This window comes from Zonotrichia leucophrys, chromosome Z (genome assembly GCF_028769735.1).
Source record: "Zonotrichia leucophrys gambelii isolate GWCS_2022_RI chromosome Z, RI_Zleu_2.0, whole genome shotgun sequence".
Taxonomy (NCBI): domain Eukaryota; kingdom Metazoa; phylum Chordata; class Aves; order Passeriformes; family Passerellidae; genus Zonotrichia; species Zonotrichia leucophrys.
This window is the reverse complement of record NC_088200.1, coordinates 43500117-43524127: the sequence shown is the minus strand read 5'-3', so window position 1 is coordinate 43524127 and position 24011 is coordinate 43500117. Positions and strand designations below refer to the sequence as shown.

The window sequence follows — 24011 nt, the reverse complement described above, 5'->3', positions numbered from 1 at the left end:
TTACAAAATCTGTGATGCTTAGAATCCACTAAGTATATGGTACTATATATTTTTATCTAGAGAAAGTATATCTCTTTGAATCTATACATATATATATATACCTATATATATATACATATATATACACACATAAGTATACTACATACTAAGCATGTAGTAACAAATATATGACAGTCGCAGCACCTAGAATTTCTGGATGACAGTTATGCAATGTGGACACTCTAGAAAGCAGAAGATTAAGGAGGGGTAAGCTGGTTTTGGCTGCGATCTAAATTTCATGTTTCACTAGCACAGAGAGAGTGAGAAATAAGCCCACAGCCTTCAAGTATTGCACATACATATACTTCAAACAAACACAGATATTAACCATTCCCCAAGTCCTCTTTGCATCATAACAGCATTACCAAGCTAATAGGAGCATACATGTTTAGCACCGCATGTCAATATACATAGTGAAGGCAAGGGAAGTAAAAAAGGCAATGTGAAAGCTATGGGAATAGTCTTTAAATGAAAATTAGAAATCTCAGAAATATGACAATACACTCAGTCTCAGAAATTAAATAGACCAAGTTATGGAGCATTTTTCAAGCCTCATAAGAAAGACTTAAAAATTTGAGAGACCTCGAGCTTCAGCTTGCTAAGAGTTGGCAGCCTCAAACACATTAAAAAATAACAGAAAATCATTACCTTTATAGGAACAAGGCAAAGAGTTTGAAATGTGTAAACTAATAATTTTGTTTCTTGTGGTAAAGTCCACATTCTCATTGCAAAACCATTTCCCACCCATCTTTTTGGCTGAATACATCATAAGAAACATTAATTTTATATGACAAATTTTCTTGTCTTTTTCAAGTATTTCCCAAGAATCCTTATAGGCAATTGAGCTAAAGGTTAAAATAAAAGACACTGGTTCTGGAAAATTGATAATATAAATAGTATTATCTTGATGAGTTCAATAGAAATAGATCATTAATTTAACTGGCTACTGAATTCTCAGGCTAAAGAGGCAGAATGATATCTGAGGTTCTCAATCTCAATTTTTGTGGCACAGTGTGTTTTCTACTTCAGAAGCACTCCAAATCAATCTATGCAGCACATTGGTATCACTGCAAACTGGAAAGCTAGTAGGTTAGATAGTGTAGCAACAGTTCTCTTTCAACAGAAAAGTCCACAGAAACTTGCCATTATTCTTTCTCTTAATTTCTAACGCTGGAAACCAGGAAATACCTCTTTTTGACCACAATCAGAGTAATCACTGAAGGATAAAACCAAACTAATATTTTAAGAAAAAAAGGAATGAAAAAAAAGCCACCAAAATTGGGGGCAGGCAGGCTTTTTGCACATTCCTTTCTTTATAACAGTCTGTTAGATATAATTCTTTCTACAAATGTCATTGTACTAAAAAAAGAAAATTTAAATTTAACATTTCCTTCCATTACCAAAATACAATATTTTCCCATGGATTTCTCCCTCATGTCCAGCAGAGGGTAGCAAAAGAACAGATTTGTGAATTCCAGAAAACATTCATCTCCACTGCTTTTCAAGAAGAAGCATATAATAAAATATTTTAAGATTGGGGTTTAAGTAGAAGTACACTACTCCTCACACAATCACCATAAGAAGTTTCTTCTTGTAATCAAGAACTAAAGTGCATATTTGCTAACCAAACGATCATTAACATGAGGTACTCAGCATGGAAAGTGAAGATATGTATCCTATATCTACCAACTTCAATCTATAAGCTAAAAATTCTATTAAGAGAGATTTAAAAAATACAGATCTACTTCATGAAAAAAATGTAGACCATTCTGTCTGGGTGTACTACTTTAAGACTTCTATATCTGAATGGAAATTCAGCTTGGCTACTGATTATCATGATTCACTTAGTGGAGGAAGGAAGTTGTACATTTTATACATCTAGTCTTTAAGAAGGGCTTTGACACCACTTCCCAAAGCATACTCCTGGAGAAACTTGCTGCTTATGGTGTGAAAGGGTACACTGTTCGCCAGGTAAAGAGCAGGGTGGATGGCCAGGCCCAGAGACTGGTGGGAATGGAGGTACATCCAGCTGGCACCAGTGAGGCTCCCCAGGGGCTCAGCACTGGGCCCGGTCTTGTTTACTGTCTTTATTGGTGATCTGCCTGAGGGCATTGAATGCATTTGCACTTGCAAATGACACCAAGCAGGGTTGGAGTATCCATCTGCTGTAGGGTGGGAAGGCTCTGCAGAGGGAGCTGGAGTGGCTGGAGAGATGGGCCAAGACCAGTGCCATGACATTCCACAGGGCCAAGTGCTGAGTTCTCCTCTTTGGCCACAACAACCCCAAGGAGTGCCACAGGCAGGGGCAGAGTGACAGGAAAGTGGCCCAGCAGAAAAGGGCCTGAGGGTGCTGGTGACAGCAGCTGAACATGAGCCAGCAGTGCCCAGGGGGCCAAGAAGGCCAATGGCATCCTGGCCTGTGCCAGCAAGTGTGGCCAGCAGGAGCAGGGCAGGGATTGACCCCCTGTACTCAGTGCTGGTGAGGCCACACCTCCAATCCTGTGTCCAGTTCTGGACCTCTCAATTCAAGAAGGACATTGAGGTGCTGGAACATGTGCAAAGCAGGGCAACAACCCTGGTGAAGGGTCTAGAACACAAGTCCTGTGAGGAGCGACTGACAGAGCTGGGTCGGTTTAGCCTGTAGAACAGGAGGCTCAGGGGTGACCTTATAACTCTCTACAACTGCCTGAAAGGAGGCTGTAGCCAGGTGGGAGTCAGTCTCTTTTCACAGGTAACAAGTGACAGAATGAGAGGAAATGGCCTCAACTTGTACCAGTGCAAGTTTAGATTGGATGTGAGGAAAAAAATTCCTTATGGCAAGGGTTGCAAAGCATAGGAGGGAGGCTGCTGAGGAAAGTGGTAGAATCACCATCCACAAGGTTACTGTAGGCCCTTTCAGATAATTACATATTTGCAATTTACTTCTAAGAAGTAGAGTGAGATGCAAGCTGCCAACAGGATATGTATTGAAGTCTAACCTATTTTGGTTTTTTTTTATTCATAGACTTGTGCTAATTTTCTTTAACTTTTAAATGCAAGAGGTTTCATCATATACTTTCCCTTAATCACTGCTTAAATAGCCATCCTTATCAATAAGTAACAGAAGACTCATTTTTCTGCAGACTGAATATGTCTTCTTACATTATTAAGATATTCAGAAAGTTAAAATAGTAATACAAAATGTAGAAGTGAAAAGAAAAAAATTTTTTTTTATTATGGTTAGAGGGTAGCATTTCCCTAATAACACCATCATTAGGGTATAGTTCAATCAAAGTATTTAAAAAGATAAATTATTTGCTGCCTTTCTCCTCCTCCTTTAAGCTCACGACTTTTCTGTTAGTATACAAAAAGCCATGAGGTCATAAGAAGAGTCCTTACTCAAGTACAGGGAAGTAAAACTTGATGCTTTTTTAAAAGGGCTATTGGAACTTCACAGTATGCAACACATTCCAACTGAAGGCAATTCCACTTAGGCCAATAAGTGCAGCTCAAAATACATGACAATAGATTTCCTGTAGAATTCTTTGAGGGCACAAAGGTCTACCTTGTTGGTCAATAAGTCAGTGTTTTTAGTTGATGAGCTTTGATCTTCCCTGTAGGAATTTTCTTTTGTGCTTAATCTTTAATGCAGGACTCTACCTACCTAAAAATCAACACCTAAAACATTTCTTTTACCTTTAAGAGAAAAACAACAGAAGAAAAAACACAGCTGAAAACTGTGTTACTTGTTCTTTAAGGGTTCAATATTTAAGAAGTGACAGTTCTTTTAAATTCATTGCAGAAAATATTTAAAGATGCCTTTGGTAGAAAACATACATCAGGATAAAGAATTGTCCACTCAATATGATTTTCTGCAATAACAAATATTCTAGGAAGAAAGTCTTGGTCCAGACTGTACAAACATATAACATAACTATTACAAGACCTATCAGTTGACAAATAAAATATTGAAACTTAGAAGGAAACTAGCTAGTTAGTGTAAAGAGCCTATTTACAAGATAATATTCTCCAAAGACTGGAGACTTCTCAACCATGGGTGTCACTCAACAGAGAGGAAAACTAAATGTGCAGTAACTAACTCTAGTAACTAACTCCAGGAGGAGGCTACTGTAAGACCATTGTGATCTTCCAATATCCTACTCCCTCACCTAGCACATCATCTGACAATTTTTGCAGGTCCAGTAGATTCTCCACCAGAAATCCACTAAACCAAAATATACAAGAAGACAGACAAATTAAGACTTCAAATTTCCTGAAGTAAAGCTAGCCTTTTTTTCACACTTATATAAGCCCTTTCCTATCACAAAAGTGGTATTCACCTGTTCAGCCATTTCTGCAAAACAGATGTTCAATATTTTGTTTATCAAGTACACAGAATTCCAGCCTAACTGGAAGGTTTCATCTCTCAAAAATGAAATTGCTCAGTGACAGGGCTTGTTGAGACTAATAGCAATAGTCAAAAAATCTTACTTCAAGTTCTTTTAAAAGTCTCTTCTCTCGTTCGCTGCTGCATTTAAGTTCATTGGCCTGGCATCTCAGCACCTCATTACAGCCACTGTGTTCCACCTCCACATCTTTTAATTTCTTGCGTATATTTTGTAGTTCATTATTCAGCTGCTAGAAAAGATATAAGGCATTAAGAGTTACTTTTGCTAAAATAAAGTAGAAGGATCAAAACAGGAAAGAGTGCATCAGAACAGGTTAATAAAATCTAACACATTGGCATGTGTCAAGCATTTACCCAACAACAGACGTTCTTCATTCACCACCAGATAATATATGTTGGCTCACAAAACTCACTACAAACATGACCTTCTGCAGTAGTACTAAAATCAGAGCCAATTCTCCACAGGAAATTTTTCTCTAAAGTACAAGGCTGCTCTTCCAATCTGTTCTCTCTTGCAGCTCAATGGCAATGGTGGAGAGGGAAACAGTTAAGTGCATTTGATGAAATGACAGAAATTTTATTTAGAAGTTTGTTGTTATTCTAACTGTTAGAACTTCAAATAAAGTAATGAGACATATGTTGGAAGTTACTCCCATAGAAGAAATATTCTTAATTTCTACTATTCTGAGGACTTTTCTCAGAAACTGAATTATAAAATTAGTTACATGAACTATGAATTTCTTGGAAAGATAAAATAACAAAGCTCCCCCCCCCCCCCCGCCAATTTCAGCTTTTGGAATCTGAACCAAGACACAGGTTGGTGTAATTACTAACACTATTGGACTCAGCAGGTCTGTGGAGCCACTATTACAAAATCCTCATTCATACTACACCAGACATGGAATAAAGTAGCCAAATAATGAGCCCCCAGTAGCTTAGCCCATATTTAAGCTGGGGATTCCAGAGGCCTTGAAAAAGAATAGCTTTCGTCTAGTGGACAGGAGTAAGCTTTTCCATAACTAGCATCAGAAACAAGTTACAAATCCAGTGACTTAGCTGGAAGACTTTTTGAAAGCCAATTACTTTCTGTACAAAACACAGAAAGATTATCGTAAGTCCTCCTGTTCATTTATTCCTATCATTTATCATGGCAAGAGGCATTTTGTGAAAATAATAGTTGGTCTACAAATTCTGCTATTACTCTTACATCACATAATCTTGTTCCTGAAAATTACTAATCATAAGGCATCTGCAGAGCAGGGAGGAGAAGGAAAAGAAAATGAATTATTAATAAAGAACGATTCTTCGGAAGATTGAAATTTGACAGAACCATGTTTATACATGAAGATCAAAGAAATATGAGTCTTTTCCAAAGTTTAAAACAAATTTTAGAAGTTCTTCATGACTGAAGGTAGAAAGTTTTGGCCTCTTAAATATGACACTAAGGGATTCATGACTCCCTTATTTACATCTAGTGCCACTCCATTATCACCGACTAGTAACTGAAAAAATTAATTAATTTTCACTTTTTTTCATGTGGAGGCACTATAGTATGATTTTTTGGCGTTCTCTGACAAGATAAAAAGGAGCATGCTTGTGAAACAAGTGAATTAAAAAACAGGAACCTCATTAAATCAAAACCTTTCAAAAACAGAATCAAAATATTTCAAAAGCAGTCTACCTGGATATGGAATAAATTTAAGGTAATCTTCTAACTTTTCTTGTAATACCAAGACAATGGAGAGGTTTCTCCCCATCAGCATGCAATAAAACCAAATACTTTTACTCAAATTCACAACTATCATCTTCTCTATATTGGAAAAATATAGAAATATTTGTCTTCAGATTTATCTTCCACATATCAACAGAACTATGTCAAGACTTCAAAAACTGACACCAACAGTACATTAAGCTTGTGAAACAAGTCAACATGACTTCAAAATCTTGAAGCCTCTGAACTTTTCAGACACAGTGTAACTGTATCAGCCTGCTCCAGCAGTTACCCACACTTCGAAGGTTCAGAAGGAAACCTACTTCACCATGCGAAAAAAGAAACACCTTTATACATCCACGTGTATCTGTGTGTCACTCACACACTCACTATACATATCTCCTTATCAAAAATATGGCCGGTCGGTTGGTTTAGAGTTTGTATAAACAACACAATTTCACAAACAGTCCAAGGAAAAACTGAGTGCCTCTGTGAAGGAATACTATATTATGACTCACCACAAGATGATGCTATTGCACTTACTACTGAACTCCAACATCTTTTTCATGTACCAAACACAAGGCTAAGCACACTCAATATAGCACAATACAAAACTTCCTCTCTTAGAAAGCAGAGAGGATTACTTTAACTCCATATCATAGAGACACATTTTAGTAGATTAAATTGACTTCATTTCTATGCCTACCTGAGCATTTTCATAGCTAAGTTCAGACTCGTAGTTCACAAAGTGCAAGTTTAGAACCAGGATTTGACATCCAGGTTTAGAATCTTACTTCTTCATACATATCAAGACCACTTTATGTAGCTTTCATCTCATAACTCAAAATAATTACAAATTATTTAAAACAGGACTGTAAATACACAACACTAAAGACTGGAACACATTTGAAGCTTTAGTTTACACACCTAGACCCATCTGATATTTATCTGCCACGTTAAGTCAGTTAAGATTTCAAACAACAACTAAGATAGTCAAGTCCAGATTTAACATTCATGTATGTATGCTTTATTTCCAGGAATTTTACAACTATATGTAACTATAACTAGGGTAACGGGCAAGGGAACACTACAAAAACAAAGCAGAAAAATGGAACTATTTGCAATTGAATTAAATCCAAAAATTTTGCTATTCAAAGCAACACTGGTAGTTGACATCTAGTAATGAATCACATACTTTAGGAGAGAACAATTATATAGCTTTAGTACAATCTTCCAACCAAACCACTGCTTCTACAAATCACCTTCCACTTCCAAATCCACACACATTGACAAGGAATACAATGACCTGAGAAACCCACTGTTCCTTTTCATCTGAGGATAAACATCACTTCTAAGAGTACAGTATATTTCTTAAAACATCATTATTTTCATACAGTATTAAATACACTGAATAAACACTTCTAAACTCTATATACAAGGGATGAAAAGTCCCTTCCAAACGCTCCTCAACTAAGTCAGTGTACTGTTAGCCAGAACACAGAGCCAAAGCACCACTCTTAGCGTGCTTTACCCAGCAACTTAATAAGAAAACTGTGTCTAAGAGTAAGTTTCCTCATAGCCTAAACCTAACCTTAGGTTTTCAAGCATTGACTTTGAATGAAAACTGATTCATGTTTCTGTTGGTTTGAGAAGGATCTTAGGGTACAACCTGTCAATGAGTTCACATCTTCTACTCTGAAACCTTCTCTTTCTCTTCTTTTTTTTTTTTAACTATACATTTACAGTTCTCCCAATTAGTCTCTCAAAGTACTGTTCAACATACTGACAAAATTATTGAAAGGATAAGGGAATTTCCTTTTTATCCTTCTTTCAGAGAAAATTCAAATCAGTGGGGTCCTTTTCCACCATCAGATCTCCTATCATTAGGATAAACAGCACAATGCAACTCCTTTTGCAGTCCATGCATAGAAACACTATTCATCCACACACTGCCTGGGTGTCATTAGTGCACCACTCCTTCCAGACCTTGCCTTCAAACAGCTGAAGGATCAGTATACAGTACTTCTGAAATATACGTAATTTAGGGAGTGTCTCTGCCCTGTTTTTTTTTGTGAGCTGCTTCTACAGATGCCATATAGAATCTGAGCAACAGCATCCTAACAGGTAGGTCTGCTGTCAGAATTTGGCTATCAAGCTGCCAAGTAAATTTAGCATCATTTAGGAAGACTGGTACTGTCCCAGGCTTGGAGCTGACCAGCTGGAAAGACAGTAACCAGAAAATTTTCTACTGCTTGAGCAATGCCCATTCCAATTGAGACAAGTCTGTCACATCTTAGAAGGGACTAAAAGGAAGGAAATATATTAAAAAGTTAATCTTGTAGCAGCAATCTGTTCTCTGCATACATCATGCAATTCAAATGTCTATCAGCCTTAACAAAGTCTCTGCATACACCTCTTTTTATGAAGAATAACTACAGCTGAATACATTCTGGTTTTTCATCATGTAGTATTTTTACATGGGTAAGATACAACATATGTAACTTGTAATTTAAAAAGACAAAAGTATAATTGAAGTACAGTGGTGTAATTGCTTGTCTCCCTGTGAAGCAGACAAAAGTTAGGTATGTTCACTCAGCACTTCCACACCATAATGCTACATGATTTCTTCTAAACATATTTCAGTTTTGAATCACTTGACTGTCTAAAAAAGGTGTAAAAATAAGTTTTTACTTTTATTACTTTTTACACATTTAACAGCCAAAGGATATATAAATATCAGCATAAATCACGAAATACGATGAAATAAATTACTAAATAACAAAATCCCACACTGTAGAACAGATTATAATGCCATCTCTTATTATTAGGTGATTTTTATCTAACCAAATGGCAGAATTTCCAACTTCCAACAAATGCTTACTTTTCTTATGTGGTATGAAGTGAATAACATACAATGCACAGCTTGAAATCTCATCATCACTGTTCAGGTTCCCTGTAAGTATGTGGTCTTCATATTATACAAACTGTTTTCCTATTCACAGGCTATTGGATGTCATACTGGGGGAAGTAACAGGGAAATTGAATCGGGTGTGTTAGGCATCCTGATTTTACTGACTCAGTATCAAATATCATGACGGTGCAAATGGACTGTGCACTGGTAACTTCATTTTGGCGTTTACCATCAAAATCAGCCATAACACATTTCTTTAAAGCAAGAAAGACTGTGACATGCCAAGTGTAACTTAATAAAGCTATGTTCTTCAGAAATACTGTGCAGCATTTAGCTCCTTGGGGGATGTTTTCCTACATTAGAAAGACCACAATCCACTACACACTTCACACCAAAAAAGTTCCAGCCATTATGTAATGCAACTTTCCAACTATTAATACACCATACCAGTAAAATAGTTTCTACTTCATTTCTTTCTTTAAGAAGGAATACATATTCATTGTTATAAATTCTGCTGATATCATCCTTCGCCTTCGCAAGTCTCTGCTGTTCCTCTTCCCACTTCTGTTGAGCATTATGAAATGTTTCCTCAGTCTCTGTCACTTTCTGCTGAAGGTTTTCATTGAGTACTATTGTTTACAGAAAAAGAGAAAGAAAAAAGGTAGAAGCAGCATGGCAAAACATATCCAGAAAAAAAACCCAAACACATAATGATCATCAGTTCTTCTGTGTATTTTAATACCCAGTGGAACATTGCAACATTAACTCTCCAGCACTGGAGAGCGCCAACTTCTCTAAGAAGAAACCAGCAAATTTTGTGTTCTATCACATCTTTCCCACAAGAACATAGGAATATTTGACAGATTTTAAAAATTAAAACACTTTTTTCTCTTAGAAAAGGACAAAAACCTGAGATAATTCTTTGTAGATCCCTTCCGAATCAGCATATTCTGTGATTCCATGAAATTACATCTTTATAGAATGGAAGACTTATTTTCAGATTTCTATATTTTGCCAGATTATTTCCAAATAATCTTGCAAATAATCTGAAATAATATTTCATTTTTGATATAGGTATTAGTCTGTATAAATTAAATTTGAGCTCAGTTTAAATGACAGTAAAGATAGGCACCTGTTCCATGAAAGAGACTGTAGATAAACCTAAGGTACGTTAGGTTACTGCTCCTCAAGACATCTAAATCTTTAGCCCATAAATGACTTGAGATGGGGAACATTGTATACACACTTCAGTGAAAGCTTAAATGCCATGGAAATCTCATAACCTGTAAGCATAACCTTCATAACCTTTATAGGAGAAAATATTTTACAACAGCTTTTTACTTTACTGAATACAACTAGCTGCATTGGCATTTAAGTCATCACCACTTTGCAACAGGATTTTATTTCAAATCCCTCCCAGTTTTCTGACATTTCTTCCTAGTCAGAAAAGAATGAAATGAAGAGAGCACATTAAGATGACACAGAGAATCAGTGGACACAATGACAGAAAAGGACTGCCAGATGGCAGAAAATCAACCCTGAAAAAGAACAGCAGAAAAAAATCTGGAGCAAACACTGAAGCGTACAAGGCACTAATGAAGCATTCTGCCTGAGAAGTTATGCTGGGATCATACCAAAGCACCCTCTGAAGTGAGAAAGACTCCAACTGGCAAAGGAAAAGAAGCAGAAAATTGCTAATTGCTAAAAAATTAAGCAGCAGAATTATAATTTGGTTTCTATGACACTTGTCACAGACATAAAAAGTTTGAGAAATTTCAGCCAATAGAATTTGTTGTCAATTGACAGACTGCAAATTATTGACTATGGTATTGAAAGAAACTAACACACATGTGCATTTAAGAAGACATCCCTTGCCTCTGTAAAGCCTCTCCTCTCCCCTTTTTGTTCTCCAGTCCCCTCACCACAGCCTCACAGTCCAGTCCATTCAGAAAAGTGACAGTGAGCCCAGCAGAGTAGGTTTACTGTGCTGTGGTTCCGTCCTCATCAGCCTCTCCTGAAACAGGCCTCTTGGTACCTGCATGGCATGACTCTTATACTGGCAAGGAAACCAGCACACATGAAAAGAAACATGAATTTGTTCTAGGTGAGAAACTAGCAATTCAAATCTTCCATTTGTAATCACAGAGAAATTTCCAAAGGGGAAAAAAAAGCTTTTTTCCAGATTACAATCCTTAAGATTCATGATTTTTCATGTGCTTGCAATCCCTAAGATTTTTGATTATTCATGTGTTCTCCAAAGGAATGAAAGTTCAGCTTTCCAAACATCTTAAAAATACTGGTTACTTTAAGTACTAGCAAGATCCAGACTGTTTTGGTTCTTGGAAGGCTAAAATCTTCGAGGAGTACTCCAAACTCTTCACTGAATATCAACAGCTCATCAAACTCACAGATACATCTTCTGTACTAGATGAAATAGATAGAGTAGTTTAGGTAACTAAAAATACACCTCATTTCCTTGTAAGAATGAGAAATCTTTCTGCTAGAGGAGTATAAAGGACATCTGAGTTTCTGAAAAGTAGCAAGAAATAAAAAGTCTACGTAAAAACCTTCCACATACTATTGTCATAACACACATTACTATTAAAAAAAAGAAACAAAAACAATGAGAAGAAAATAAACCAGACATGAACAATAAAAATCTTGACACATTTGAAAACATGAAAGGAAATACACGTATGATGAGAACTTCTGGAAAAAAGCTGCTGGAAATAGTGCAAACAAATGAGCAGGAGTTAATTTTTCCTATTCTTTTTTCTTCCTTTTTTTTTCCCTCTGAAATGGAAAAGGAAGAACTACTGGACACAGGGATAACCTGGATGTGAAGATGATTACATGTTTACATGATTACAGTTCTATCAGCACAGCACTGAAGGAAGAAATATCAGAAGGTGATGGGAAAGAGGAAAGAAGGGTTGGAAGGGTTAGCCAGTAAATTCTAATCCACACATGAGACAGTAAGAGCTTTGTGAACTCTTATGAGTTTTCAAAAGCAGATGGAAAAGAGATGGGAAGATAAGACAAATTCAAGAAAAACAGCAATAAACTAGAAAATGTAATTAAGTCCCTGCTTCTGACTTACCTTAATGACATGAAACAGACTTAGCTTTTATTCCATCTTTACTTCTTTGAAACTTACCTTGCAGTTCCACAAGTTTGTTTTTTGCATCACTTAATTCTTCTTCTGCCCTACACATTTTCAGACGGGCACCTTTTCTGGCAACTGCCAATTCATACTCCAGACCTTGTCGAATGGCCTCTCCTCTCTCAAATTCTGACCGTAATTTGATTATCTGTTTTTCATAGCTGGACACCTAGAAAATAAATTTCACAAAACTGTTAACAATGTTCCCTTGAAGATGTGCAATATGTAACAGAAACGCACCAACAGAATACTTTTTAAAGATACTTGGAATCACATCCACAACTGCCATCCTATTCCACTTGAATTTGAAATACAATCTTGCAACTGCTTGCTTATGCACATTTTGATACTGGTTTTTGTGAACTGATCCTTTTCCCAGATGAATTTCATGTACCTTAAACATACCTTTCCATTTTTCAAAAACGATACTACCTTAAAAAAAATTTAGCATATATTACCATCATCTTCCTGCACCTCAGAGGAAAAAAATGCCATAAAGAGAAACATTATATTCCAGACGATTTTCTGGTAACATTCAGAACAGTCATATTGGGATACTAGACTACCAGACATCTAGTAACTCGCAAATACACATACAAGCAAAAAATTCAGTCCAATAGTGCTCAGTAGTCAAACAGATGCCTTTAATGCTAAAACACAACAAACTAAGAATAGAAAACGCTTCCAAAAGGGATCTTATACAGGCTGAGAAACAATCTTTGCTGTCAAAAACTGGATTCAGAAAACCAAGTTCAAGACATTCCATCACAAGAAGATGGAAAGTAAGATACATATTACCTCAGAACATCTACAAAGTAGCAATATTCTTATAAACGAGAACCTCACACATGGGAAATCACCCACATTACAAAGGATTTCTTTGATGTTGTTGCAGCAAACTAGTACTGAAATGATGTAGCATTAAGAATATACTCAATTAATCTTTTCTTTAGTCTGAATGTCAATTCCCCAACTAACAAATACAGGAAAAGGTGGGTGCTGAGTTGTAATCAGTATATTGCTGCTAGGCACAGTCCCCACATTTGCTTCCCACAGTCTAGCAGTTGATAATCTAGTTTAAACTATGCTGCTGAAGAAGTATTATTACTACTGTAGGTAGCAATTCTGCTCTAAGCAATCTCCCAGGAGAAGTTGATGTGGATGCTCATTCATCTGGTTTTGGCTAAGTACAGCCAATAAAACAAGTTTGTTGTTCCACGTACATTTATTATGTGGGTATGTACCCAAAATAAGAGAAGCCTGCTTGTCCCACAATGACTTATTCTTGTGCTTCAGTTAAATTGCTATTTTCCCACTGGCTAATCAACTGTGGTGTCATTGCAAAAAATAGATCCATGGAACTATCTGGATTAAAACAAACAAACAAACAAACAATCTCTTACTTTGAGCTCAAGGTGCACAAGAGTCTTCTGCACTTTGCTGTTGAGAAGCGCTTGAGTTACCTACCTCACCTTTAACTATTAACAATAACAGCAGAGGTGCTAACAGTTATCTATGAACAGACATGAGAAGTCTGTACAGTGATACCTTTCTTCATATTTTCCAGTTACAGACTATGCTTTTGATCCACCATCTGAGAATATTACTTCAATGAAATAAGATGACATTTATTCCAAGAGTAAAATAAGGCAAGTGAAAAAGACATCCTTACTTCTTGATTGTGTTGAATAGCCAAGTCCAAATTTTCTTTTTTAGCTTGAAGAAGTTTCCATTTCAGACCTAAAACAGCATCCAATTCTGGTTTATTGCTCTTCTGCAGTAGCTCACATTCCTCATTATGTAAGCTGCAAAATAGTATTGTTTTAAAGAAAACATAAGCATTCCTTGTAAGTTTTAATGTTCCCTTATTTAACTGTCAGATTGTGGGACCAAAGCTGTATACATTCACTTAAGTAAAGCTATGCCTACTGTTGCTTATTATGCAAATTTTGAGAGATGTAAAAGCAGGAACTTACATTAGATATGCACTTTTAAATTCCGTAAGTCGATTTAAGCATTCTTTTCATTATTTTTATTATTGATCCAATAAATTTCCAGGATGATTAAAAACATCATTTCAATAATATATATTAAAATGACTAGCAAGTTTCTGTCTATTTCTTCAGTAAGGCTCATTTTTTAACATGAATTACTGTCTCAAAAGCATCACTGTCATACAACAAATGCATAAATGTGGAATAAATCTCACTCTTCCACATTTTGTTTTCAAAAATATATACATCTAAACTACAAATAAACAACTGTTCACAAAAAAAAAAATAAACTAAAGGTGTTGTCCTGTAAAATACTCTGTTATTTCCACTACTTTTTCAGCCAAAGGAAAATCTACTTGGCAGGTAACAGGATTTGCCTCTGAGCATCACAAGCACTATCAAAATAACCAAAACAAACTTTTATGTAGAGAGTGAAAAATTAGTATAAAAATACATATTTAATTAACTAGCTAAATAATCTTGTAATCAATTATTATAACTTCAAAGTGGACAACTCAAAGTATTTCAGGAGCTGAAATTCAGCCTTCACATTATTTGATATACATAATTTTTCAAATTACTAAAGCTATGTAACAATGGCTCTACTAATCAGCTGTTCCACACAAAAGTGAAAGGGCCACTACATATGAATTAAACTGTAAAAAGAAACATGATTAAACTAAACAAAAAAAGTTGGCATCATTTCATGCAGAGCTGAAAATACTAAAATAGCTTACCTTGGTCTACATGAAGTCTTAATTAATTACAGAAAGAACAGTTTCATAAATTCCAGTATACTGGGTTTTTCTAAATAAAAAAATTATTGCTTTACTCCTAGATTTATGCACAGGCATCATTAACATTTTTCACAACTAAAACCTTTACCTGATGATATGTTTTCTCACATAAGCTGACAAACACAAATGTCATCAACAAGTGGAACAGTGTTCTAGATTAAATATAGCCTTTAAAGATATTAATAACAACAAATGATGAAATATCAGGTTTTTAGCTGCAGCCTATAAATACTTTATAATTTAATAAATTCTGTCAAATCTTCATTTAAAACCAAGATGGATTTCATCTGTGTGATCAGAATAATTGTATGTCATCAGTACTTGGTCCACAGGGTGTCATGTACTTAACACATTTTATATTTTTAATATATGTAGGAGAGAAAGATCATTAAAACCTACATGTACTGCAAGAAAATCACTGGCACATTATTAGCTTTCAGTATTTTCAGTATTTACATACCCAGAGGAACCAACACATCTCAAAGGGCAAACAATCAGTAAAATCCCATATCATTATTTTAAGCAACTCTTAGCTAATGCAATTAAGAAAATATGGTGGTAAGTCAGGAAGGAAGTAAAAAGAATCTGAACAGTGAGTGATACTTCTTCACTCATCCTAAAATCATGATCCAGACACAGGTGATAAAAAGGGGACCATTATAGGGATCCTTAGGTGCACAATTCTCCAGGTGGAAAACACTGAAGATGCACATGTAACATAATACGTATACAACTTTTATGTTTAGCAAATTAGCATATCTAACAAAAATCCCCAGTTAGAGATGTAAGTGGTAAGGTAATTTCCTCACAGTTCAATCTTCTTTGAATTCCCCTAATTTAGACAGGAACTAAATTTGATTTATGAAAATGTGTCTCGGAGACCTAGTTTCAACCTTGGTGTCCACAAAAATCTAACACTGGACCCCCAGGTTGGAGCTACTGGGAAATTTATTTTGTCTCTCCGTCTAAAAGAGTATGTAAAATGCTGCGAATACTATGATAGGCTACAGAGTTACAAATATATGTGTAAAGAATATACAAAGTATATAAAAGAAAAAAAAGGCAAAAATCAATTCGGCATCAAGAGCACCTGTAAACTGTATAAAAGGTTTGTTGTGGACATCATATAAAAGTTTGGTAGACCTTTATTTTCCCATGGCTGGGAAAAACAGATGAAAAGTAGGTTGTTTTATTCAAGGATTATACAAGAAGTAGCTATCTCAACAAAAACCAGCCAAAAACCTGGTGGCACCAAGATTAACAAAGTACCAGGTAGAGGGAAAAACAGGACCCGAACTGAAAGCTAGGGGTGACTAATGCAAAGAACAAGGATTAAAAAAAGGATAACCATTTTGATAGTTTGTGGGCAGCAGGGAGGTTCATTCTACTTCATTTTACTTACTTAAGCCTGATATTAAAACTTCTTGGAGAGCACGTGAAATGAAAGCAAGGGAACAAGTACTTTTTTAAAAGTAATTAAAAAAAAAACACCTTCAAATCATAAAGGAAATTACTTTGGTTATTATGACAATCAGCTCTTAATAAAGCTCTTCCTTTCAATTCTTCTATTAATTATGCAGGAAAAAAAAAAGAGTGTACTGGACATACCTGCACAATAAAACTTACTCAGGGAAAAATTTAACTATGTGCTTAACTGGACCAGTAGTGGGAAAAAAAAACCCACTACAAAAAAAGTTACATTGATACCACAATAGCAAATTAGGGACATTATAGAAATGAAAAATGTCCATAAGAGCATGAAGACAAACAACATAACTGTAAGTACCAGGGTAAAAAAGCATTGAAAATAACTTCTTACGCACAGCTTCTAAACTTACAATATTATTAGCAAGAACTTAAAAATACAAAGCAGAAAAGCCAATTTTTGTTCTCAGTATAGAGCAAAGTCAGCAACTTAAAAAAAAAAGACAACAAAACTGCAGAATATTATTATGTTACCACTTCACTAATTTATTACTTAAATATTTTCAAATAAAATAAGAATTCTCCTTTATTAGCCACCTTATTTCTGTGGTATTTTCCTTAATCCTCACAGCATCATCAGCACATGCAGTAAGTACTTTATGAAAGCCTATACTACCAACTGTAGAAGAGTCTTTCTTCCATATTCATTTACCAGTAGAAGCGCTACAAGCATAAAGTTCTTGGAAGCTTAAGTCACAAAATCAGGCAAAATCCCCGGAAAGTTTGAAATCATGTGTGATTTTCATTCTAGTAGGAAATCAGAGACTGCTTTGCACTTCGTTTTTCACATATTAATAGTTTGTTGATCATTGGTTTTGAATGAAAACACATATTTTACGAGCTAGACCTTTTATCTAAGACACTATTTTTGGTAGTACTTTAAGACTCTTTAAGAAAGCATATCAGCAAGTGAAACATCTTTTGAGTACTACAACACAGAATGCTCAAAAATTCACACTCACTTCACAAGTCAGCTAATTACAGTCAACAAAGAACATCACAGGGAAACAGTTTTCACTAGCTTGTCTTCCATATATGGCTGAAAGTGTAATTTTGTATCAGACAAACTTTCTTTCACTTACCATGTAGCAGTGTAATTATGCTAAACTTCTTCAGTTGAAGAAGCAGTCTGTAGCCTGACTTCCTAACCAAAGTATCTATTCACTGAATTGTGCTATTTCTATACAACCAGCAGGTTCTTACAATCAGATTTTAAATTGTGACAAATAGCTCTCTCAGTTAAGATCAACAGAATGAATTAAAGTTTACTTTAATTGTGCCAAAGATCAAACACATATCAGGTTTAAAAAACTAAGAGCCATGTGCCACACTTATAACCAACCCCTACACCCACAGCTACTGTAGAAAACCCTTCTGGAACGCCACAACATTGTTCCCAAATGGAGACAAAAACTACCTCTGTCATGTCTCCTATACCCCTGTGAGAATTCTTGCACATCAGATGGCCAGTATGCACACCTGCAATGATGGAGTGACTGCTGCCAAAAATTCAAGAAAATAATAAACTCCTTGACAGCAATGTAATATTAAGAAACAGGCATTCTTTATTCAGCCAGATGCACAAGTAGTAGCTCCTCCTACACTCTTGCATGCTGAGTATAGTAAAATTTCTGATTATACACTGTATTTTACATACATATTCATTGATTGTGCCAGAATAAAAATACACATGTCCCAGAATAAAAATACACAAATTTACTCATTATCATTTAAGTATTTTCGCTCTCCTTTAAGCACGTATTCCTCTGTCCTGGGGGTCTCTCTGGTAGCCCACAGTGGTCAGGGACACCAATGTTACAGCTGACATAGTCAAGCTGGCAGGGCACTGGGTGAACTTCCAGTTCTCCTTCTTACACAATGGGCATTGTGCAGTTCCACAGACCAATAGTTGTGGGAGAACAACCACTGTGTTAGCTCACCTGGTGTAGACAATTTATCGCCCAGTAACATGACAATATCAGTGGACAAAGGAAGGGCTACAGATGGCATTTATCTCGGCTTCTGTAAAGTCTTTTGACACAGTCCTCCACAACATCCTTCTCTCTAAACTGGAGAGCAATGGATTTGATGGGTGGACTCATTGCTGGTGGATATGAGAACAGCTGGCAGTAGCATCCAGAGGATAGTGATTAATGGCTCAGAGTCCCAAAAGAACAACAATGACAAGTGGTGTCCCTCAGGATCCATACTGGGATCATGTTATTTAGTATCTTCATTAATAGCACAGACAAAGGGATTGACTGCTCTCTGACCAAGTCTGCTGATGACACCAAGCTGAGTGGGGCAGCTGACACACTTGAAGGACAGGATGCCATCCAGGGGGACCTGGACAAGCTCAAGAAGTGGGCCCATGGGAATCTCAGGAGGCTTACCATGACCAAGTGCAAGGTGCTGCACGTGGGTTAGGGCAAGGCCCAGCACCAACACAGGCTGGGGATGAACAGATCAGAGCCCTGGGGAGAAGGATTTGGGGGTGCTGGGGGATGAGAGGCTGGACATGACCCAGCCATGGGCACTCCCAGCCCAGAGAGCCAGAGGTGTCCTGGGCTGCATCCAGAGCAGCGTGGGCAGCAGGGCCAGGGAGGGGATTCTGCCCCTCTGCTCTGCTCTGCTCTGCTGAGAGCCCACCTGCAGGGCTGACCCAGCTCAGGAAGAACATGGACCTCTTGAACATGTCCAGAGGATGCCCAAGAAGTTGATGAGAGGGACAGAGCACCTTTCCTGAGGTAAACTGGTGCAAGGCTGAGGGAATTGGGTTTGTTCACCCTGGAGAAGTGAAGCTTCAGGGTGACCCAACTGTGGCCCTCCAGCACTTGAAGGGAGTCTACAAGAAAGATGGAGAGAGACACTTTACAATAGCATGTAGTGACAAAACAATAAAGAATGGTTTTAAACAGAAGAAGAGAATGTTTAGATTAGATATTAGAAAAATCCTTTACTGTGAGAGTGGTGAGGCACTGGAACCAATTGCCCAGAGAAGCTATGGAGACCACATTCCTGGCAGCTGGCTCAAGACCAAGGTGCTCTGTGCAATCTCGTCCCGTGGAAGGTGTCCCTGTCCAGAGCAGAGGGTTGGAATTCAAGGATCTTAGAGGTCTGTTCCAACCCTGGCCATTCCATAATTACAAGATCTAATAACTGTATTGACATGGTATAGCTTGCATATATCCCACCGTGGCTGGTTCTTTTTTCAGTCTGAATTACACAATTTCAGAGATCTAGAAAATAAACCACAAAAACCAAAACTATATTGCTAGACTAAAAAAACCAGAAATGAAACTCACTTTCTATCTTCTGTGACAGAGTAGTTGACTGGAGAGGATGAACTCATGATGGCCAATACACAGCTTTTCAAGCTGCATAAACCATAAACTCTGGAGAATGAATTGTTGACTGTATATACGTTTACTTGACAAGTTTCCAAGATGATTCTTCCATATCATAAAAACATTACAATCTGTAACAGAGACATGCTTTAATTTATTTGCCAACATAATGAAAGAATCATTTGTTAATACTCACAAGCAGTTAGAAAACAGTGTTACTACTATGTCATGTGAACAACTACCAACTATAATTTTACAGTTTTAGACATCTATGAGAATTGTACTTCTAATCCTTGAAGCTTAAATACTGTAGATCAATATATACATATATAGTAACATAGCAGAATATCTCCTGCCAAGGTTTTCAGAATATCAGTAAAAAGTATTTTGTTCCCACACACTGATTCTCTATCTTGTAAACATATTACAAACTCCATTTCTCTTCAAAATATTCTATTGAAGATAAAAGTGTATACCATGATTGAATGTACTACTGTGCTGTCTGATAACAGCCTTTAACACAAGTCTTCCAAGCGTTTTACAAACCTGGAATTTTCTATTTGAACATATTTTTATTGTATTAGATAAATTAGCAATATTTAGGACTAAACAGAAGGAATTCTAAATTGAACTGTAACTCCACTCATCTTTTGGAAAAAATCGTTAATTTAGTGTCACAATAAAAAAGAAATCAATATAGACAACATATTTATAACGCAATGCATGAAAAAAATTCCATTGCTTACATCAAGTTGTGCAGTCAACTCATTAAAGACCTCTTTTCATTAATTAAAGTAAGATAATATGAAATATAAGCTGTATTCAACAGTCAATATTGATGAGCCATAAAGGTTTGCTTTTGAACATGATAGCAGATGGACATCCATAATAAAGTCCAAAACAGGAAACTCACCTGGACTCCATTTTTACCATCCCTGGTTGGCAGTCACATGTCCACAGAATCATAGAATAAGCTGAGTTGGAAGTCACCATTAGAACTATCAAGTCCCAACTCCTGGCCCTGCACAGGACACCCCAAGAGTCACACCATGGGCCTGAGAGCATTGTCCAATGCTCCTTGAACTCTGTCAGGCTGCTGCTGTGACCACTTCCCTGGGGAGCTGTTCCAGGGTCTAACCACATTCACCTAAGGGTGAAGGACCTAGTCTGAATATCCAGCCTAAACCTCCCTGACTCAGTTTCAGGCCATTCCCTCTGTCCTGTCACTGATAATCAGAGATTAAGGATCAGTGCCTGTCCCTTCCCTTCCCCTTGTGAGGAAGTTGTAGCTGCAATGAGATATCCCCTCAGCATCCTGCAGGCTGAACAGACCAAGTGACCTCAGCCATCCCTCACAACGTTTTCACCAACCATGCAGCCCTCCTTTTAATGCTCTCCAATACTTTAATGTATATTTTATATTGTGGTGTCCAATGGCAGCAGTCAGTGTAATATATTAATATAAACTGATTTTAGTAATTCCAGTGGCTGCACTAGAAATATGGAGAAGAAAAAAAAAATTCTGCTTCAATCTATAATTTTAACAGAAGATGCAGCAAAAATGAACTTACTTCTAACAACTCTAAGTTTTTGGTTTGGGTTTTTTCTTTGTTTGTTTTGTTTTTATGGAAAAGCAGTATATTCATACAGAATAGCTACGTGTATCCTTTGTGATTTTTAACATCTACACACTGGAATTCACCTCGGTACATGTGTTCATAAAATTCAAAACAAAACAATTGCCAAGCAACTCGCACTCCTAGAAAAAACAGCATAGCTTATTTTTCTCATCTCAAATGAGAAAATAGTTGAAAACCTCATTTTCAAAGTATAGCCTGTAGTATAATTTCTAGACACATGTTAAGTTCCATTATTTGTGACTTGCCTACTGAAAACTAACTTTAGGTGAGAGAAGAAAATCTAGACAAAGTACTTGCAGATGAAGTACAAAGATGTATTGCTTCGATAAAAAAGAAAATTAGGTATCCTGGTATCAAGAAAAATTAGGTATCCTCTATCAATTGTTCCAAATTTTCAGCTCGCGTTAGTGGAGCTGAAAATTTGGAGCTGAAACCTTCAGACATAGCTCTGAACACTAAAAACCCTAGTTTTTTATACCACCCTTTTCTTAATATTTATTGCCAAAAGTATATATGTGGCTTTATACCAAAATTTGAAAAGTAGAAAATGAAAAAAAAAAGGTGCAATTAAATAGATGCAGCAGAAAAAAAAAAATCTGTCTCAAAATATAAGCAAAATCTCCTCTGACACATTCATACCACCCCGAAGTTTTAGAACTTTCTGAAATTACTTTTAAGTATTTTAATTACTTTGTGGGGGGAGGGAAACAGGGAATATCTAATGACTGCTTTCTGGGAACGCTAATGATCTTGAATATACAACATCCCTCTGGTAAGACACACATCCATTGTTTACTACCACACAAATGGATACACTCCAAAAGCATGCTATATCAATCAGGGGAAAAAACAATTGAAGGGGTGTGGAATGGCTCGTCAAAGCCCCACAATAAAACAAAATAGTAAGGAAGTTTTTGCTTGAGGACGTAATACATTAGACGGATGTTACCTACAAAATTTGTGGCATATTATTCTCACGAACTTTTGAATATGCTTTACTAGCTTTATGAAGGCCATTGATTTAGACTGGATGTGGGGAAGAAATTTTTTATTTTGAGGGTGTTGAGGCACTGGAACAGGTTGCCCAGAGAAGCCGTGGATGCTCATCCCTGGAAGTGTTCCAAGACCAGGCTGGATGGAGCTTTGGGTTAGTGGGAGGTGTCCCCTGCCCACGGCAATGAAATGGAACTGGAGGATCTCTAAGGTTCCCTCAGCAAACTGAATCTAACCAAGATGTACTAACTTGAAACACACCAAGCCAGGCGGAACTACCACATCTGTGCTGCAACTCCAAGAGCTCACCAGTTTCGGCTGAACGAACCACCAGTTTTCCACTAACGCGAGATGAAAAATTTTAAGCGAGCTAAAAACCAAAGTAGAGGCATCCCTTCGCACCGCTGGCCCCGGAGCGGCGCTGGCTGCGCGCACGCCGTAACGGCGGCTTTGGCGCTTTACCTGGCAGGAAGGGCTGAGGGAACAAGGTCAGAACAGAGCTCCAGCAGCAGCACCCCGGGGCCGCTCCGGGCAGCCGGGAAGGGCAGGGAAGCGCCGGGAAGGGCAGGGAAGCGCCGGGAAGCGCGGCGCCGCTCCCGGGTCCCGCCAGCAGGGAGGCGGCCGGCGCGGCGCGCCTCCGCAACGGCAACTTCCGGCCACGGCGCGACGTCATCAGCGGGCGGGCGGGCGGCGCGCGCGGGCTGTGGCGGGCGCTGCGGGCTCCGAAAGCAGAACGTGCGATAGGAAACGGGAATGAGCGCCTGGCGTGAGAGCCGGGCTCAGGGGGGCATGGCCTCGGGCTCGGGGCAGCACGCTGTTCCCTCGTATTATCAAGAGAAACCAACAGGGAAATGGTTTCGAGAGACCCTGGGACGAAAGTCACAGCAGGGAGGATGAGGGAGATCGTAACGAGGTTGGCATTGCCCTTCTGGTCGCCTCACTGTACAAAGGGAAAGGTTTATTTGAAACAGCTCCGCTGAGAATTTCAAGACCCAGGTGTAAACATGTATGATGTCAAACAGCAGCCGCATAAGCGACTGAGTGAATAAAATCCACCCCACCATATCCTAGAAAAGAGGACAATAGCAGTAATGTCAGTGGTATGGCCTTCAAGGTACAAATTGAAGTTTTAATAAAAATTAAAAAGCTCTGTAATATTTTCGCCCTCTGAAATAAAGACTCAAAACTTAATTTCTAGTCTCTAACTTGATTTCTATAATTGGCTTTTACTGATGGTTTTTGTGCTTCTCCATTGTGCAGTTATTGTAAATGCCTAGTGCCAAATGAATTAAGTTTTTTGCCCAGGTTCACAACAATAGATTTCATTATGTTGCAGTTCTTTTAATAACAGCATGGTTAGGGTTTTTTTGATCAAAAAATACAGAGTGAAAAGGATGTCCTCTCTGCTGTTGTCTGATGAGTAGTCAAAAATTAATATGAAAAATGGCCTCAGTTAATAAGTTATGTGATAATATGAAAGGAAGGAGAGATTTGGCATCATGTTTGAATAATGAGATAGGTTTTGGCAGTATAAAAACTTGGGA

The 24011-nt window shown here is 37.4% G+C and overlaps 1 protein-coding gene across 1 annotated transcript in view; it reads right to left on the bottom strand.

Annotated features, from left to right (window-relative positions):
• The window catches only part of CCDC171 (coiled-coil domain containing 171), a 157250-nt gene extending 134155 nt beyond the window's left edge, over positions 1-23095 (bottom strand). Inside the window, exons 1-6 of the mRNA XM_064736561.1 lie at positions 22930-23095; positions 19793-19965; positions 13884-14016; positions 12206-12380; positions 9496-9677; positions 4510-4656 (exon numbers count right to left, since the gene is read on the bottom strand). Of these exons, the coding sequence (XP_064592631.1) occupies positions 4510-4656; positions 9496-9677; positions 12206-12380; positions 13884-14016; positions 19793-19839 (684 nt within the window). The 5' untranslated portion in view covers positions 19840-19965; positions 22930-23095. The remainder of the gene's footprint in view (positions 1-4509; positions 4657-9495; positions 9678-12205; positions 12381-13883; positions 14017-19792; positions 19966-22929) is intronic.
• Positions 23096-24011: the final 916 nt, after the last annotated feature.